General features: G+C 39.7%; 1 protein-coding gene across 1 annotated transcript in view; it reads left to right on the forward strand.

Moving 5' to 3' along the window:
- RIPK1 (receptor interacting serine/threonine kinase 1) overlaps positions 1-20,486 on the forward strand; it is an 88,417-nt gene that overhangs the window by 40,623 nt on the left and 27,308 nt on the right. The window contains exons 7-8 of the mRNA XM_073678697.1: positions 5,666-5,742; positions 12,625-12,712. Coding sequence (XP_073534798.1) covers positions 5,666-5,742; positions 12,625-12,712 — 165 coding nt within the window. The remainder of the gene's footprint in view (positions 1-5,665; positions 5,743-12,624; positions 12,713-20,486) is intronic.

The following is a 20,486-nucleotide window of genomic DNA, read 5'->3' on the forward strand; positions in this document are numbered from 1 at the left end:
AGCATTATCAGTTATAATAGCATTAACCTTTTTTTTTGTTCTTAATCCTGCTTTCCTGTTCACTCCAGCAGTTCTGAGATGAGTGCAGGCATTCCTTCCCTGTGTATTTGTTTTTTTTTCCCCTTATCTTTAGAGGAGGAGCTTCACTGCTTATCATGTACATAAATTGCAGCACAGATTCATCTCAGCTAAAAGTCTAGACCCTTAGATCAGGAATAGGACAGACATTCATAGGACATTTCTTAACTTTCCCAAATTCTTTGGAAAAAATATTCCCCACAAACTGCATTGAACTACTGTACCCAATTTATTATATATTTTAGGAGTCGGAGTCTCCTTTTTTCTGCCATTATCATGTCCTGGCTGCCAGTGTAAAGGCCCCGTCACACATAACGAGATCGCTAGCGAGATCGCTGATGAGTCACGTTTTGGTGACGCAATAGCGATCTCGCTAGCGATCTCGTTATGTCTGACAGGTAGCAACGATCAGGCCCCTGCTGTGAGATCGCTGATCGTTACAAAGCTTCCTGGACCATTCCTGGGTCGTTGCGCTCTCGCTGGGCAGTGTGCATCGCTGTATTTGACACCTTGTCAACGACCTCGCTAGCGATTCAGAACTGAGACACGTAGAGGTGCATAAATTGGACTTTTCTGCGTTCATCGTCCCCGATTGGTGGTCGCTACTGCGTCCTTGTTTTTTCAGATCCCACCAGCGTTCTCCGGCTGTGACTCCACTTTAAACAAATCAGACATCTTTAGCGAAGTAGGTATTGTTTGGGGTCTCAAATGAGTTTCCATTTTTAATTCATTTATAGGACATCTACCAATTATCTGCTATCATTGCTCTTCAGGGAGGGAGGGCTTGGCTTCTATCTGTATATATATGCTTTTGCATGGGCAGATATTTTAGGGGTCTCGTGCACACACACCCACACAGCACGTTTTCTGACACGCTGTCGTGGCCAACCGCTTCAGAGTTTTTCATACGCCAATTAACATGAAGCTTAAATCAATAGACTCTGTTCTTTTGGCCTGTTGCACGCTTCAAAACTTTCTTCGTCGATGTGATGCAATTACGTACTGTCCGCCTGGCTTTGTGGACTCTGTGGACCGAGCCAATGGGGAAGTGGAGCTCGGTGAATAGCGTGCAAACGATCCTGCAATTGCAGGCCTTCAACCAGTGGGACATGGCAGAAACACCCATGATGCGAAGACCTGCTGCGACAACTGCTGCCAGTATTTTAACGGTCCTGGTGCCCCGTCACACATAACGAGATCGCTATTGAAGCCAAGCCCTCACTCCCTGAAGAGCAATGATAGCAGATAATTGGTAGATGTCCTATAAATGAATTAAAAATGGAAACTCATTTGAGACCCCAAACAATACCTACTTCGCTAAAGATGTCTGATTTGTTCAAAGTGGAGTCACAGCCGGAGAACGCTGGTGGGATCTGAGAAAACAAGGACGCAGTAGCGACCACCAATCGGGGACGATGAACGCAGAAAAGTCCAATTTATGCACCTCTACGTGTCTCAGTTCTGAATCGCTAGCGAGGTCGTTGACAAGGTGTCAAATACAGCGATGCACACTGCCCAGCGAGAGCGCAACGACCCAGGAATGGTCCAGGAAGCTTTGTAACGATCAGCGATCTCACAGCAGGGGCCTGATCGTTGCTACCTGTCAGACATAACGAGATCGCTAGCAAGATCGCTATTGCGTCACCAAAACGTGACTCATCAGCGATCTCGCTAGCGATCTCGTTATGTGTGACGGGGCCTTAACTCACCTGTACTTGTGGCTGTGCTTTTTGACTATGATTTTCTACCTGTAGTCTCAGTTTGTCCTAGAAAATGACATGTATTATATGTTTGTGTGTACACTCCCTGACAGAAGTTATGTCGCTTATCCATGTTATGTAAATAAAAGCTTATAACCTGACATTAAATTCATCAATTGCTTTTATAAATTACTCTTTTGAAAGCTGAAACCCTCCCTCCCAAATTTGGTTTAGGTAAAGAAATTAAATTGGCATCAATGCTGAAATATTGATCCTTTAATGAACACAGAATGGTCAGATTTTGGCAAGACAAAAGTTTTGTCGCCTGGTTATATAATGCACCCAATCCTAGTTTACATCCTCACCAGTGCTCAGTAAATGATCGGGTAATTAGTGGGTGTGTATAAAAAGAAACCCAGCACCCCAGACCTTCACTTGAACTGCAACTTGAGCTCTGACAACATGCCAAAAATCCACCCTGCGACCAAAGCCCTGATTATCAAGAGGCTGAAGACCAGATCCACTGCATAGGTGGCTGGCACCTTTAATGTGTCTCAGCGTCAAGTGCAAAGAATTAAAAAAAAGATTTTGAAGAGACTGGAGATGTGTTTGACAAGCCCAGGTCCGGCAGACCTCACAAAACAACTGCTCAGGAGGAACGTTTGTTGGTTAGAAAATCCAAAGCAAACCCCTCTTCCACTGCAGCAGAGCTCCAACAGGCCTGGTCACCTCAAGTCCCTGTGTCAACTAGAACAGTTTGTAGGATTCTGTCTCGAAATGGCCTCCATGGTCGAATCAGTGACCAGAAGCCAGCACTAAACAAAAGACAAATAAAAACCTTGTGGCATTTGCAAAGTCCCACAGCCTGCTAAACAGATGGACACTGGAAAAGTGGCAGAAGGTGGATTTCTCTGATGAATCTTCAGTAGAATTACACCACAGCCGCCGCAAATACTACAGGAGACCTACTGGAGCCCGCATGGATCCAAAATACACCCAGAAAACAGTTAAATTTGGTGGTGGAAAGATCATGGTCTGGGGTTACATTCAGTATGGGGGTGTGCGAAACATTTGCAAGGTGGAAGGAAATATCAATAGCCTAAAATATCAAGAAGTGTTAGCTACCTCTTACATTCCAAATCATAAAAGGGGTCAAATTCTGCAGCAGGATGGTGCTCCATCTCATACATCCATCTCTACAACAAAGTTCCTCCAGGCAAAAAAGATCAAGGTGCTCAAGGACTGGCCAGCCCAGTCACCAGACATGAACATCATTGAGCATGTTTGGGGTAGGATGAAAGAGGAAGCTTGGAAGACAAAACCAAAGAATCTGGATGAAATCTGGGAGGCATGTAAGACTGCATTCTCTGCTATTCCTGATAACTTCATTAATAAATTGTATGAATCTTTGTTGAACCGCATGGATGCAGTCCTTCAAGCTCATGGAAGTCACACAAAATATTAAATATGACGCTAATAGCACCACAACTTCATTCACCAATGTTATGCAGCATATATTTGTATTTTAAGATAATGATTTGTTTGAATATCACATTACTTTCTGTGGGCGACAAAACTTTTGTCTTGCCAAAATCTGACCATTCTGTGTTCATTAACCCCTTACTTACCGGGGACGTATTAGTACGCATATTTGCGATCCCTCCGTTCAGTGAGGGCTGCTGCGCTGAGCCCTCACTGAACGGAGCACATGTCAGCTGATTCTTACAGCTGACATGTGCCCGCAACAGCCGCGGGTGGAATCGCGATCCACCCGCGGCTGTTAACATGTTAAATGCTGCTGTCAATCTCCGACAGCAGCATTTAACGCGCGCTTCCGGGTAGCGCGTCATAAGCCACGCCCACCGGCGACCCCGTCACGTGATCGCGGGTCGCCGATGGGCGTGCATGACAACCCAGGGTCTGCAGCAGACGCCTGTGGTTGTCATAATCTTGTCGCTATGAGCGCCACCTAGTGGTCGGCGCTCATAGCACAGGACCATTTCTGCTGCATGCAGGGGACCTGCTCGTCCCCTGTATGTAGCAGAGGCGATCGGATAGTTGCTGCTTCTAGTCTCCTATAGAGACTATAGAAGCATGCAAAAAGTAAAAAAAAAAAGTTTTTAAAAATATAAAAAAAAATAAAAAAATATAAAAGTTTAAATCACCCCCCTTTCGCCCCATTCAAAATAAAATATATAAAAAAAAAACCCACATACACATATTTGGTATCGCCGCGTTCAGAATCGCCCGATCTATCAATATAAAAAAAGAATTAATCCGATCGGTAAACGGCGTAACGAGAAAAAAATTCTAAACGCCAGTATTACGTTTTTTGGTCGCCGCAAAATTGCAATAAAATGCAATAACGGGCGATCAAAACATCGGATCTACCCCAAATGTTATCAATAAAAACATCAGCCCGGCACGCAAAAAATAAGCCATCAACCAGCCCCAGATCATGAAAAATGGAGACGCTACGGGTCTTAGAAAATGGCGCTATTTTTTTATTTTTTTTTTTTACCAAATTTTGGAATTTTTTTTCACCACTTAAATATAAAAGAACCTATACATGTTTGGTGTCTATGAACTCGTAATGACCTGTAGAATAAGAAGGGCAGGTCAGTTTTAGCATTCAGTGAACGTGGTAAAAAAAAATAAATAAAAAACAACTGTGGTATTGCACTTTTTTTGCAATTTTACCGCACTTGGAATTTTTTTCCCGTTTTCCCGTACAGGATATGGTAAAACTAGTAATGGCGTTGAAAAGTACAACTCGTCCCGCAAAAAATAAGCCCTCACATGGCCATATTGACCAAAAAATAAAAACGCTATGGCTCTGGGAACAAGGGGAGCAAAAACGAAAATGCAAAAACGAAAAATGCTCCGGGGCTTAAGGGGTTAAATGATCAATATTTCAGCATTGATGCCAATTTATTTTCTTAACCTAAACCAAATTTGGGAGGGTTTCAGCTTTCAAAAGAGTAATTTATAAAACCAATGGATGAATTTAACGTCAGGTTATAAGCTTTTATTTACATAACATGGATAAGCGACATAACTTCTGTCAGGGAGTGTACACACAAACATATAATACATGTCATTTTCTAGGACAAGTGACATGGATAAGCAACATAACTTCTGTCAGGGAGTGTATGTTGGAAAGAAACACAATGGCAGAGATTTATTAATCCTGTTTAATTCTTAGACAGTGCGAACTTAGACTAAACAGTTTTACACTGCACCAGATTTATCATTACAGTTCATGCTGTTTGATAAATTTGGCGTATTGTAGAACTGCTTTTATTTTAGGTCTGTCTCGTCTACATTTGTAACATTTTTTAGTTAGATTAGGTTGTGGAAGAAATATGTGCCCCAATTCTGTGGCATTGTGCTAGGCCAGGTCCCTTTTCTATTAACCATATGCATTCACAGCGAAGTCATGCCCTCTTGTCGGACAAGTTTCAAAAATATCTAAAATACCACTTAAATCTTGAAATACAGGTTTTTGGAGGCAACTTGCTCCAGAATTCTCCCTCATTTAGTTTGTTACATTTACTCCAATATTTTTCTGTTGGTGTTTAGTGTTTTTCTTGTTCTTTTGTTGTATTCATTAAATATGTAAATACTGTTATCACAGGGATGATTTGTAGTTATATATTTATTTTTACATATTTTGCTTCTATAAGGTTTTGTTCATATTTGCTTCCATCTTCTGTTAAATATTTTATGCAGGCACTGTCTTTTTTTTTTTTTTATCTTCAAAACAACCTTAGTCTTCATTATAAACTAATGTGGTTCCTTTGGCGCTGTTAGCCTTCATAATACGAAGGGTCTGCATTTTGTTATGAATGTAGCATAAATGTTCTTAACATTTTGTTTTCTTTTAGAATGTGAAGAGACATTCAGACCCATATACTGTGAAAAATATGAAAAGTATGTAAGAAAAGATGTGGCTACAATTCAGGTAAGCAGTTTTCCAGATAGGAATTGAGCTGTTTAAAGGGAATTTGACACCCCCAAAGTACAAATGAAACTGCTTAAACGTTTATATATGGGATATAGGCCCTATAAAATATCATACCAGGCATATACATTTTAATGTTATATTTGCAGAAAAATCTATTTTTATTTAATATGCAAATGAGGGGACTTTGGTGCACCCTTGACTAGGCATATGACTTGGTGAACTGTTATGCCCTTTCGATTTGCATATGAAGCTCTGCCCTTTAACTTGATTGACAGTGCTTGTTTGAGACACACAATCTCAAGAACCTGGCTCATGCCTGTGTGCAGCTGCTGCTTGATACACCTGGAAGAGTAATGAGCGGCTTCACAGAGGAGGAGAGGACATTGAGAACTTGTACGTGTGCAGCTGCTGAAAGGCAGGAGCCAGGGTCAGATTGCGCCCGCACTGACACTGTGAGTTCACAAGTTCCAAAAACCGGGATTGATTTTAGACTCTGTTCGCTCTTACTGTAATATGAAAATCAGAGAGTGTAATGCTGCACTAAGACATAGGCCACACCTAGGGTGCACTTAAGCGCCCTCAATTGCATATTAAATAAAAGTACATTTTTCTGCAAATATAACATTATTATTTATATGCCTTGTATGATTTTTATAGTTAGTTAGTCCCCATTACAGTGTCATGTAAAAGTTTGGGCACCCCTGGTCAAAATTACTGTTATTGCGAACAGTTAAGCAAGTTGAAGATTAAATGATCTCTAAAAGGCCTAAAGTTAAAGATGACATATTTCCTTTGTTGTTTAGGCAAAATAAATAAATAAATAAATATATATGTATATTATTTTTTTTTCCATCTATTACATTTTAAAAATTTACAAAAAAGGAAAATGGACCAATGCAAAAGTTTGGGCACCCTGCATGGTTAGTACATAGTAGCACCCCCTTTTCAAAGTATCACAGCTTGTAAATGCTTTTTGTAGCCAGCCAAGAGTCTTTCAATTCTTATTCGAGGGATTTTCATCCATTCTTCCTTGGAAAATTCTTTCAGTTCTTTGAGATTCTTGGGTTGTCTTGCATGCACTGCTATTTTGAGGTCTAGCCACAGATTTTCAATGATGTTCAGATCAGGGGACTGTGAGGGCCATTGTAAAACCTTAAGCTTGAGCCTTTTTAGGTAGTCTATTGTGGATTTTGACGAGTGTTTAGGATCATTATACATTTGTAGAAGCCATCCTCTTTTCAACTTCAACTTTTTTAGAGATGGTGTTATTTTTGCATCAAGAATTTGTTGAAATTTCATTGAATCCATTCTTCCCTCTACCCGAGAAATGTTCATTAGCTGCAACACAACCCCAAAGCATGATTGATCCACCCCCATGCTTAATGGTTGCCAAGATGTTATCTTCCTTAAATTCTGTGCCCTTTTTTCTGTGGACATACCTTTGATCATTGTGGGCAAAGAGTTCTATTTTAACCTCATCGGTTCACAGGACTTGTTTCCAAGATGCATCAGACTTGTTTAGATGTTCTTTTGCATACTTCCATGAAGGCCTTATTTGTGCTGGTGTCTCTGGAGTTAGGGTACATTGTTCTACTGTTCAGAGTCTGCTAAATCTTTCTGAAGGTCTTTTTCAGTCAACCAGGGCTTCTGATTTGCCTCTCTAGCAATCCTATGAGTAGCTCTCTCTGAAATTTTGCTTGGTTTTCCAGACCTTATCTTGACCTCCACTGTTCCTGTTAACTGCCAGTTCTTAATTACATTTCCAACTGAGGAAAGAGAAAAGCGTTTTTGTGTCTCTATCTTCTTATAGCATTCTCCTGCATTGTGGGCCTCCACCATTTTTATTTTCAGAATGCAGGGCAGCTGCTTAGAAGAACCCATGGCTGCTGGGAAGCTGGTAAATTTGCATCACCTGGCCTTTCCTAACGATGATGGTGAAAAAGCCGTAAGCCAAACAGGTTAATTAAAGTGTGAAACTTTGGTCAAAGTTAACTGAACACACAAACCTCCAAGGGTGCCCAAAGTTTTGCTTCGGACCATTTTCCTTTTTTGTAATTTTTAAAATGTAAAAGATGAAAATATCTTTTTGTTTTCCCTAAAATACAAAGAAAATGTGTCATCTATAACTTTAGGCCTTTTACAGATCATTTCATCTTCAACTTGGTTAACTGTTCACAATAAGAGTAATTTTGTTATTGTGAACACTTTTATATGCCACTGTATAAATGTTTAAACAGTTTTAATTTGCACTTTGGGGGTTTCAGATTGCCTTTAACATGAGTGAAGAAAAAGGGGATTTGACCCAATTTTAAAGCTGTTTTGCTGACAGACCTGTTTCCCGCTGATAATGTGTAGTATAAAAGGGTCTTAATTAATACAAGTTCAAAAACATTATTTTTTGCATTATGCTAAATTCAATATTTTATTTTGAGTCATGTGATTTTGGCATTTTTGAGGATTTTCTCACTTTGTGGAAATGCTGAAAGTTTAACATCCTAGCTGACATCATTAGTCTAAAGCCGAAAAGAGAGAAGAACTTGGGTTTTCTGGCTACAAGTAAGCTGAGCAGCAATACTTAATGTAGAGCTGCAGCCAAAGATGCAAATAAGAGTTTAGGGTGAACATAAAGAAGCACTGCACTCCAAGCCTAAGATACTAGCCACCGATTGCAGAGGAGGTCTGTTCTTGAGAATGGAGAGGATTTTTGATCAAAAGTAAAATTGCAAAGTTGTTTGTTTTTACAATTTCTTTGCAATTGTAACCCTTTATCATGATGAGAATAACCCTTTAAGCCAGGAATGTCAAACTCAAATACACAGAGGGTCAAAATTAAAAGTTTGGACAACGTCGCGGGCCAACCTTGATATTTGTTAAAAAAAATGTCTACAATTGAGGCCTAATTTAAATATGTAATAACAAAGGATAAAAAAAACTTGAATAATACAGATAATAAAGTATGATGCAAACAAAAGTGCCTCCAAACACAGTATGACACTTCCACAGTGAATTCCTCCAAAGTACCATCCACACGCACAGTATGATGACTCTACTATACTCCCCTCCCTCAATTCCCCCAACAGAGAAAGGTGACCCCATCACAGTATATTGGGCACAAAAAGTCCACCATACAGTATAATGGCCCCATATAATCCTCCATACAGTACAATGGCCCCAAAATAATCCTCCATGCATTATAATGGGCCCCACATAGTCCTCCATACAGTATAATGGGCCCCACATAGTCCTCCATACAGTATAATGGGCCCCACATAGTACTCCATACAGTATAATTGGCCCCACATAGTTCTCCATACAGTGTAATGGGCCCCACATAGTCCTCCATTCAGTGTAATTGGCCCCACATAGTCCTCCATATAGTATAAAGGGCCCTTTTATTGCCTTCCATGCAGTATAATGGTTCCACTGTGTGCTTCATACAGTATAATGGTTGCACCATGTGCTTCATACAGTATAATGGCCCCACATAGTGCTCTGTACAGTATGATAGGCCCCACATAGTGCTCTGTACAATATGATAGGCCCCACATAGTGCTCCATACAGTATAATGGCCCCACATAGTGCTCCATACAGTATAATGGCCCCACATAGTGCTCCATACAGTATAATGGCCCCAGATAGTGCTCCCTACTGTATAATGGCCCGCCATAGTGCTTCATACAGTTTAATGGGCCCCACATGGTGCTCCATACAGTTTAATGGGCCCCACATGGTGCTCCATACAGTTTGATGGGCCCCACATAGTGCTCCATACAGTATAATGGGCCCAACATGGTGCTCCATACAGTATAATGGGCCCCACATGGTGCTCCATACAGTATAATGGCCCCACACAAAAAAAAAAAAAAAAACTACTCACCTCTACCTGTTCCCTCGCTGCTCTGGTCTCTTCATATATCCTAGTCCTACCTGTGGGCACGCGCTCCATCTCATCACTAGCCGCGCCACCCTCACCCTCCTCAGCAGAGTAGAGTGGTGGCAGCACAAGTGCTGAGGAGATGGCGCGCGTGCCCACCGGGAAGGCTCTGCGTGCTCCCTCTGGCACGCGTGCCATAGGTTCGCCACCACTGGTATAGTTTATGCCTACATATGCTAAGGAGCCATGCCTATTAATGAAAGTATTAGGATGCTAATCTTAGTACAGGATGAGAGGACACTAAATTATTATGTCCTCAAAGTCCAGAGACCAAATAAAGAAGGGACAATTTGTATTAGTGTCTCGATTGACATATTAGGGCTTAATATTCTAAGTGCTTGAGGGCATGACAGCGCCCAAAAAATTCTATTCCAATTAGTATGAGTAAATATATTCAACTCTACTCCAAGATTGTCTGACAGAGGATAGAAGTGATGCATGTATACCACAGCTAAATGACTGTACAGCTCTAATATGCACTCCATAGTACTTACTGAACTTTTATAGCTGCAGTAAAGTGAACTTGTCAGGTCGGATAACTCTATTAACCTGCAGATACTGCAGACCTGCAGGTTAATAGTGTTATGAAGGTGCCCGGCACCTGGGAGAAATTTGACTTTATACCTTCCGTTTGCCACCGACTTTCAGTCATACTGACTTCCCAGAGCAATTACAGTGCAGTCACCCCTCGCAGCACTGAGAGTGGTAGTTGTTAGCACACCCTGGCACAGACTGACAGCCGGCTCTCTACTGATGCACTACAAAGCCAGCTGTCAGTCAAAGTGCTGAAGCATGCTTACAGCCTCCTCCTCACAGTGCTCTGAGCGGTGACTGTAGTCGCTCTGGCACGTCTGCATGAATAAAAGCCGGCGGCCCTTGGAAACAATAAAGTTCATTTTTCCCCCTGGTGACATGCTTTCAGTACAGCGCCTTGGCATCTTATTAAAGGGGCATTCCCATGAGCAAAGTACATTTTAGTTAATAGATCTTTGAATAAAAAATGAGTTCCACAATTGAATGTAGTTAAAACATGTTCTGTTCATGTGCTGAGATAATCTTATACACTGTGTTCCAAATTATTATGCAAATAATATTTTCTCTGATTTTCCCAAATTACCTATATGAATTGCAGTCATTGTAATTTTCCAGTCAAATAACTATTAGAGTACAATTGAAAGGTTTTTGTACAAACTGCCTATGATAACAGTATATTTTTAAAAAAATAAAACACTCAAACTGCATGTTCCAAATTATTATGCACAGCAGAGTTTTCAACCTTTTCATTTTAATAAAGAACAAAAAAAATGGTCATTTTTAAATTATAAGCATTAGCAGGTTATTACAAACTGAAATCAAACAGTTTTCAACTCAAAACTTTATTCTAGGTGATGTTACATTTGCACATAGGACCCCTTGTTCGAAAGGAGCTTCTGAGCTCTCTCCTCCATTGAATTTGTCAGGTTTTGGATGGTTTCTGCTTCAATTGTTTTGCATGATGACAGAATACCCTCCCAGAGCTGTTGCTTAGATGTGAACTGCCTCCCGCCATCATAGACACTCCTTTTGATGATGCTCCAGAGGTTCTCAATGGGGTTGAGGTCAGGGGAGCATGGGGGCCACACCATAAGTTTGTCCCCTTTTATGCCCATATCAGCCAGAGATGCAGATGTGTTATGTGCAGCATGAGACGGGGCATTATCATGCATGAAATGATCTCGATGGTCCAGATGGATGGAGTGGAGGATGGTTGATGGACACCCCATGCAAACACGGCTACGGCGCTAACAAGGAGGAGGTGGAGTAATGTGTTGGGCTGGAATCATGGGGAGAGAGATTGTCGGCCCCTTTAGGATCCCTGAAGGGGTAAAGATGAACTCTATAATGTATGTAGAGTTTCTCAAACAGCACTTCCTTCCATGGTTCAAGAAGAAGAACCGTGCATTCTGCAGCAAGATCATTTCATGCATGATAATGCCCCGTCTCATGCTGCACATAACACATCTGCATCTCTGGCTGCTATGGGCATAAAAGGGGACAAACTTATGGTGTGGCCCCCATGCTCCCCTGACCTCAACCCTATGGAGAACCGCTGGAGCATCATCAAAAGGAGTGTCTATGATGGCGGGAGGCAGTTCACATCTAAGCAACACCTCTGGGAGGGTATTCTGTCCTCATGCAAAACAATTAAAGCAGAAACCATCCAAAACCTGACAAATTCAATGGACGAGAGAGTTCAGAAGCTCCTTTCGAACAAGGGGTCCTATGTGCAAATGTAACATCACCTAGAATAAAGTTTTGAGTTGAAAACTGTTTGATTTCAGTTTGTAATAACCTGCTAATGCTTATAATTTCAAAAATGACCATTTTTTTGTTCTTTATTAAAATGAAAAGGTTGAAAACTCTGCTGTGCATAATAATTTGGAACATGCATTTTGAGTACAGTTTGAGTTTTTTATTTTTTTAAAAATATTCTGTTTTCATAGGCAGTTTGTACAAAAACCTTTCAATTGTACTCTAATAGTTATTTGGCTGGAAAATTACAATGACTGCAATTCATATAGGTAATTTGGGAAAATCTGAGAAAATATTATTTGCATAATAATTTGGAACACAGTGTAAATGTGCCCCTGCTGTGTACTGTGTAATGGTTGTGTCTGACCGTGCAGGAACATGGTCTGATCATACCACATCTGCACACCAGAATGCACTTTGCTTGTGGGAAAAGCCCTTTAACACTATTTACCTGCAGATTAACCGCATATCTGCAAGTTAATAGCATTATCTGACTTGAAAGGTTCCCTTTAAATCAGAGCACATAAATTGTAGGAGTGCTGTATGTAGTGTACTACCTGCCAACAATCAGTTTCTTCATCGGAAAGAGGCACTGACTGTGAAATAAGGAACAATTTTGATAATTTTCTAAACTCTTATTTACAAATTCTAGAAATCATACCCTAAACCGAATGCCCTAATTCAAAGGATGGCATCTTTGCAGTTAGATTGTGATGCAGAGCCACCAAGCATCCCAAGAGGTAAGAATTTACCCTATTTATATAACTAATATGAGAGAACTCTGTTTTCTGAGGCCAAATTTACACAGAGCAGTTTGGTGCAGTTTTTAATTCTTTTATTTTTTTAAGCCTAAGCCAGGATTAAATATTAGAAACATAAAAATTACATGGGAGAAACTTGTTCTCTTGTTGTATTCACTTTATATTTTCATTAAAAAAATTATCAAAAGCTGCTCTGTGAACATGGCCCAAAAGACGTCAAGACAAGCCACAGTTTTAGACACAAAGGCCTCAATTCATCAAACAGATTCATCATAATTTTACAGATATTTGATAAGCCCCTCCATGACATCTGCCAATCATGTACAGTGCAGTGATAAAAGCAGATTCACAAGAAGACCCGGCTTCATCAGCAGCATGTCAGCTGTATATTATACATAGACACTAGAGATGAGCGAATCAACTCACAGGAATCTGGTACAGCGTCCAGGTGAATGGTACCTGGCTGCTAGACGAGAGGTCCGCCAATCTCATACCTTCCAGCGTTCCCAGCTTGCATTTCATTTGTCAGGGCTGCCATAACATCATCTGTGCATTGTGATGGAGAAAGGTTTCGACACTAAAAGTGCTGTTTTTATATAAAAACAAAAGCAAACAAAGTACATATGATTAGTTCACCACATTTTCACCTACCCAAGCTTTAAAACTGTCCCACTATTTAACCCATACTGTGAATATTGTATAGAAATAAATAAAACAGCACACAAAAATACATATTTTTCATTATACTACCACGTAAGTAATTAAACATTGATCATAAAGTCTTTATAATAACAAAAATGGTATCACTGAAAATGTCAACTCATTTCACAAAAAAAATATAGCCCTTATAAGGGTCTGTCGGCAAAAAATATAAAGTTATAGCTATCAGAATATGGCGATGCAAAAAAAAATTGTTTTAATATGCAAAAAATAGAGAAGCATTAAAATACCTTAAATGTGGTATCACAATTATCACACTGACCCGAAGGATAAAATTGTCTTAACACTTTTACCACACAGGGAATGGCATAAAAAAATAAAAACCTATTCATGAATTGCTGTTTTTTGTTCACTCCGCTACTCCAAAATTAAAATGGAGGGAAAAAAAATTATAGTCCAAATTGTACCAGTAAAAACTTCAACTCATCCTGCAAAAGAAAAAGCCCTCGTGCACACCTTCTGGCAGAAAAATAAAGTTATAGCTTTCAGAACATGATGATGGAAAATAAATACATTTCTGAGAAAATAGCGTAGTATAGAATACTACTTAACCCTAGCTTTGATGTAATCCTACTAACTGGAAGGATTAAGTAGTCTTATCACTTTTACTGCTCGGTGAATAGCGTAAAACAGCATAAAAATAAAGTAAGTTCCTGAATTTCTGTTTTTTGTTAATTTTGTATGCCCAAAATTGAAATAAAAAGTGATTACATAATGTTACGTTGTGTTTTCCGCATTTCCGAGGTTCTCTTAATGCTATATGGCGTCCACAATCTATCTCAGCCATATCTGCGCTCAAAAAGTAAAAAAGCGCGCCTTCCCTTTTGTGCTATGATGTGTTCCCAAGTAGGAGATTTTGACATTGCTGCGTTCATGAGAAATTGGGTAACAATTTGTAGTGTCCATTTTCTCCTATTATCACTAGTGAAAATTAAAAATTTGGGGCTAATGAATCTTTTTAATGGAAAAAAAAAAAAAAATTATTTTCACATCTCAATGTTATAAACCTACCTGTAGACTTGTGGATCCCAAATGGTCATCACACCCATAGATGAATTCTTTGAGGGGTGTAGTTTACAAAATGGTGTCATTGTAGGGGGTTTATGCTATTTCCGTATTTTGAGGGCTCCGCAAATGTAACTTGGCGTCCGCAATCTTTTCTGTCCTAAATTGCGCTTTACAAGTCAAATAGCACTCCTTACATTCTGTGCCATGCTGTGTGCACAACCAGTAGATTCCAGTCACATAGGGTATCACTGCATGCAGTAGAAAGTGCGGAACACGTTTTTTGGTTCATTTTCTGTCATTATTGCTTTGGAAAATAAAAATTTGAAGCTAAGGCAACATTTTGGTTGTAATTTTTTATTTTTTCATTCCACATTGCATTACTGCCTGTGAAGCACTTGAAGGGTTAAACATACTTCCTTCCTGAATGCCGTTTTGAATACTTTGAGGGCTGCAAATTAAGAAAATAGCTTCACTTTTGGAGGTTTCCTGACATATAGACTCTTCATATGTCACTTCAAACTTAATAGGTCGGTAAAAAAATAAATTTTGTGAATTTTGTTAAAAAAAAAATGGAAAACTTCTGCTAAACTTTTTACCCATTTAACTTCGTAACAAAATAAAAGGACATTTGAAAAATTATGTCAACATAAAATAGAGATATTGAAAATATTTTTTTACCTTTTGGTGTGGTATGATTGCCTGTTAGAAGGGCATAAAAAAAAAAAATTAAATTGCACATTTTTCTAAGTATTCACAAAATGAATGATCCTTTTATATAAAAACTTCAAATCTTATCAACCTAAATGTATTACTGTCGTGAAATACAGAGTGTTTTGAAATAATATCTCGGAAACTCTAAGATTGAAAGAGGCATTTCAAACTCATTACCGCTTAAATTGACACATGTCAGATTTGAATAATGGGGGTTTGTCAGGAAGGTGAAAACTGGTTTTGGCAGTAAGGGGTTAAACTATAAATGTGGTACCGCTATAAACATACAGACCTGAAGAATAAAGCTACCTTATCAATTTTACCACACACGTAACGGCATAAAAAAAAATTCCTGAATTGCCGGGTTTTGTTCATTCTCCCTCACCAAAAATTGGAATAGAAAGCGATCAAAAAATGTCATGTACCCAAAAATGGTACCAACAAAAACGTCAACTTGTCCCGCAATAAAACAACCCCTTACATGACTGTGCCAGAGGAAGATTCCCTATAATGAGGCAGATGGAGGCACTGTGGACGCCATCTGACTTGTGATCCGGCTGTGTCTGTCTTTTTAGGTGTGCATAAAAGTGCGGTCGGCCTTAGGTTTTGCACCAGAGTAACTCTGCTGCCTCATTATAGTTAATGGATCTCCTGGGGGTGTCACCTGAATCAAGTCACTCAGAGATTTAGATGGAAACTCCAAAGTAAGTGCTCAGCATAGAGCACCGGATAAATGTGATCCAAAATGTTATGTAAAATGTTCCCAATAAAAGCTTCAAATCTATCCACAAAAAAACCCCACTCAGGTCCATCATCTGTCAATGGAAGTATAGGGGGCTTCCACGTTACTGGTCGCACAAAGGCTCTGGAAAAGTAAAATGATTCCTCGTCTCCCAAAAGAAATTCAGCAAATTCTGCGCTCCGAAATTCTAATGCCCACCCCTCCCCTTGCCCTTCTGAGCACCGCAGTGTGCCCAAACCACATTTAGCATCCACATGTTTGGCAGGGGTATAATGTTCAAAGTGGGGTCACTTGAGGGGGGATTCTGCTCTTCTAGCACCTAAAGGCTCTGTATATGGAGTCCGCAAAATATTCTAGGAAAATCTGCGCTCCAGGAGGCAAATAGCGCTCCGTCCCTCCTGAGTGTCGCCGTGTGGCTCAGCAGCACTGTACCGCCACATATGAGGTATTGCTAAATTCAGCAGAAATTATGGGACAAATTTTGGTGCCAATATTATCCATTATCCTCATTTGAAAATGTAAAATCTGGGGCTAAAACAAAATTTTTGTGATAAAAATGTAATTATTTTTCTTCACTGCTCAATGCTATAAAATTCTGTGACACACTTGTGGTGTCTATGATCACTGCATCCCTAGATGAGTTTCATTGAGAGGTGCAGTTTGTAAAATGGAGTCACTTATGGGGAATTCTGCTGTTTTGGCACCTCAGGGCATCTCCTAGTGGGTCATGGTACCCTCATACCATAACAGTAAAATGTGCACTATAATACAGTGCTCCTTCTCTTCTGACCTTTACACTATGCCTCAAAAATAGTTCCCAATTACATGTAGGGTATTGACGTACTCAGAAGAAAATGCACAACAAAATGAGAGGTTAATTTTCTCCTGTTAACCTTGTAAAAATAAAAAATTTGGGGCTAAAGGAAAATTTTTGTGGAAAAAAATTGATTTTGTTATTTTCATGGCTCTACGTTATAAACTTCTGTGAAGCACCTGGGGGTTCAAAGTGCTCACCACACATCTAGATAAGTTCCTTGAGGGGTCACTTGTGTGGAGTTCCCGCTGTTTAGGCACATCAGGGACACTCCAAATACGACGTGGCGTCCGCTCTCAATTCCAGCCAATTTTGTGTTCAAAAAGTCAAACAGTGCTCCTTCCATTCCGAGACTTGTCGTGCACCCAAACAGTGTTTTCCCCCACATATGGGGTATCAGCGTACACAGAAGAAATTGCCCAACAACTTTTTCAGTCAATTTTCTCCTGTTATCCTTGTGAAAATAAAAACATTGGGGTTAAAACTTCATTTTTGTGGAAAAAATGTGATTTTCTATTTTCACAGCTCTACGTTATAAACTTCTGTGAAGCAAAGTGCTCACCACACATCTAGATAAGTTTATTGAAGGGTCTAGTTTCCACAATGGTGTCACTTGTGGGGGGTTTCCACTGTTTAGACACATAAGGGGCTCTCCAAATGCGACGTGGCGTCTGCTAATTATTCAAGCAAATTTTGAATTCAAAAAGTCAAATGGCCCTCCTTCCCTTCCGAGCCCTGCCGTGCGCCCAAATAGTGGTTTTCCCCCACATATGGGGTATCGGCATGCTCAGGAGAAATTGCACAACAAATTTTGGGGTCTATTCTTATGTGTTAGCCTTGTGAAAATAAAAAAATTGGGTCTTAATTAAATTTTTTTTGAAAAAAAGTAAAATGTTAATTTTATTCTTCCTCATTGCTTCAGTTCCTGTGAAGCACCTGAAGGGTTAATAAACTTCTTGAATGTGGTTTTGAGCTCATTGAGGGGTGCAGTTTTTGAATGGCGTCATTTTGGGGTATTTTCTGTCATAAAGGCCCCTTAAAATCACTGCAAATGTGATGAGAAATCGCTGGTCAACTTTTAACAGCTCTGTTTGCTGTTAAGTTATAGCTCTCAGTATATGGCGACAAAAAAAAATATTTTTTTCATATAAAAAAGCATTTTTATTGTGTGATAGCAGCAAAACATAAAAAAATCCTATATAAATCTGGCATCTCTGTAATCGCACCGACCTGAAGAATAAATCCGCTTTATCACTTATACAAGACGGTGAACCGCGCAAAAATAAAAATAACTATTCTTGTACTACTATTTGTTCATTCTAAATCCCAAAAATCTGAATAAGGCTCGGCTCACATTTATCCTGCGCTCTCTGCTGAGCGCTTACATGAACGTTTCCATGTAAATCCCCAAAAAACGCGATTCAGACCAAACACCCAACAGAACGACTCAATTATGAGACAGATGGAGTCACTTTGGACTGGTCTGTGTTCCGGTGGTGTCCCATCATTGTAGGTGTCTTTTTAGCGCACAAGTATGGACAACCACAGATCTGTGCACGCCTAAAAAGATAGATACCACCAGAGCGTACACCAAATGGACTCCAAAGTGTCTCCATCTGCCTTGTTATGGTGCGTGGTTCTGTCAGGGGTTTTGTCTGAATCTCGTTTTTGTGGGATTTACACGAAAACACCAACGTAAGTGCTCAGTGTAGAACACAAGAATGTGATCTCAGCATTATACTGAAAGCGATCAAAAAGCGTTATGTACCCCAATATGTTACCAATAAAAATCATAACTCATCCCACACAAAACCAGCCTCCACTCAGGTCTGTCATCTCTCACTGGAAATAAAGGGGGTTCCCACTTTACTGGTAGAACAAAGACTCTTGAAAAGTGACACGTCTCCAATACTCTCAAATAAAATCCAGTGAATTCTGCGCTCCCAAATCCAAATACCCACCTCCTTCTGAGCCCCACTGTTCCTAAACCAAAGTAAGCGGCCACGTTTGGCATTATTGTAGTGGGGAACGCGCACTTAAAAATTTACGGGGTGCATATTGCCAGAAGCACAAGCTGGAAACAATGTATGGGGGCACTAGATTGTATGGGCACTAAACTGGCAGATTTGCAATTTTCCCAGAAAAAAAGCATGGCCTGGATGTTACAAAATATACACTGCAGCCGTAGATGAATTAATTGAGAAATGCAGTTTTTACAATGGGTCAGTTTGGGGTTTTTTTCTGCTGTACTGGCGCCTTAAGCGCTCCAAAAATGTCGCCTGCAAACTATTGTAGCAAAATCTGTGCTCCAAAAGCCAAATAGCGCTCCTTAATTCTCAGCCCTGACGTATGTCCTAATAGTAATTTCTGACAATATATGGGGCATCACCGCGTTCGGGATAAATTGTGAGGTCCAGTTTTACTTATTATCCCTTGTGTAACTGACAAATTTGCCTAAAAAAAAAAAAATTTTCACGCTAAAATTTCCATGTCCCAGTGTTATAAAATTCTTGGACATGGAAATATACATGGGTTCGACAAGCTCAGCACAACCCTAAATGAATTCCTTGATGGGTCTAGTTTTCAAAATGGTGTCACTTGTAGGGGTTTCTGCTGTTTTGGCATCAGGGCTGTGGAGTTGGAGTCGTGGAGTCGGTATAAAATGGAACAACCTCAACTCCTAAAATATATAATAAATTAGGAGTTGAGGTAGTAGTTCAATGCAGTTTGTGGGGAATATTTTTTCATAAGAATTTGGGAAAGTTATGAAATGTCCTATAAATGTCTGTCCTATTCCTGATCTAAGGGTCTAGACTTTTAGCTGGGATGAATCTGTGCTACAGTAAATTTATCACTTAAACATGAGCCATGTATGAGGGAGTCTGAGTCCTGGAGTCAGTTTCATGGAAATTGAGGAGTCGGAGGTTTGGCTTACCAACTCTTCAGCCCTGTTTGACATGTCATGGACTCTGAAAATGCAACTTGGCATTCACAATCTATTCCAGACAAATTTACGCTACAAAAATGAAATAGCGCTGTTTCCTTTCCGAGCCCTGCTATGTATCCAAACAGATCTTTTTGACTACATGTGGGGTAATGCCCCACTCAGAATAAAGTGAGTAACAAACTGTTGGGTCCACTTTTTCATGTTTATCTTTTGCAAAAGTGAAAAATTTGGGGCTAAAGCAACATTTTTGTGAAAAAATAGAAACTTTTTAATACGATGATTTAATGTTATCAAATTCTCTATGATGAGTTAAAAATTCTCGCTATACCCCTGGATAAAATCCTTGAATGGTGTAGTTTTCAAAATGGGTCACTTGTGGGGGATTTCTGTTGTTCAGGCACCTTAGGGGTAAATTCTGCATGGTTCCTGTTTGTGTTGCGTCCCTTCCGATTCCTGCCGTTTATCCAATCAGAGGTTTCTGATCCCATGTGGGGTATCATTGTCCTCGGAAGAACCTGGGTAATGCATTTTGCAGTCCATTTTGTCATGCTATCCCTTGTAAAAGTGAAAAAATTGGGGCTAAAGTAACATTTTAGAGTCTATTTAAATTTGAATAGGTCCCTAAATAAACAGGTTTTGTAAATTTATTGAAAAAAAGAGAAATTGCTGCTAAACTTTTAACCCCTCTAACATCCTAACAAAATAAAATGACATTTGAAAAATGATGCAGATGTAAAGTAGACATATGGGACATTTTATTTATTAATTATTTTGTGCTACATGACTAACTGGTTTAAGGATCTGAAATTTG

Source organism: Phyllobates terribilis, unplaced genomic scaffold, assembly GCF_046119375.1.
Source record: "Phyllobates terribilis strain yellow unplaced genomic scaffold, ASM4611937v1 Scaffold_4__5_contigs__length_816908805, whole genome shotgun sequence".
NCBI lineage: Eukaryota > Metazoa > Chordata > Amphibia > Anura > Dendrobatidae > Phyllobates > Phyllobates terribilis.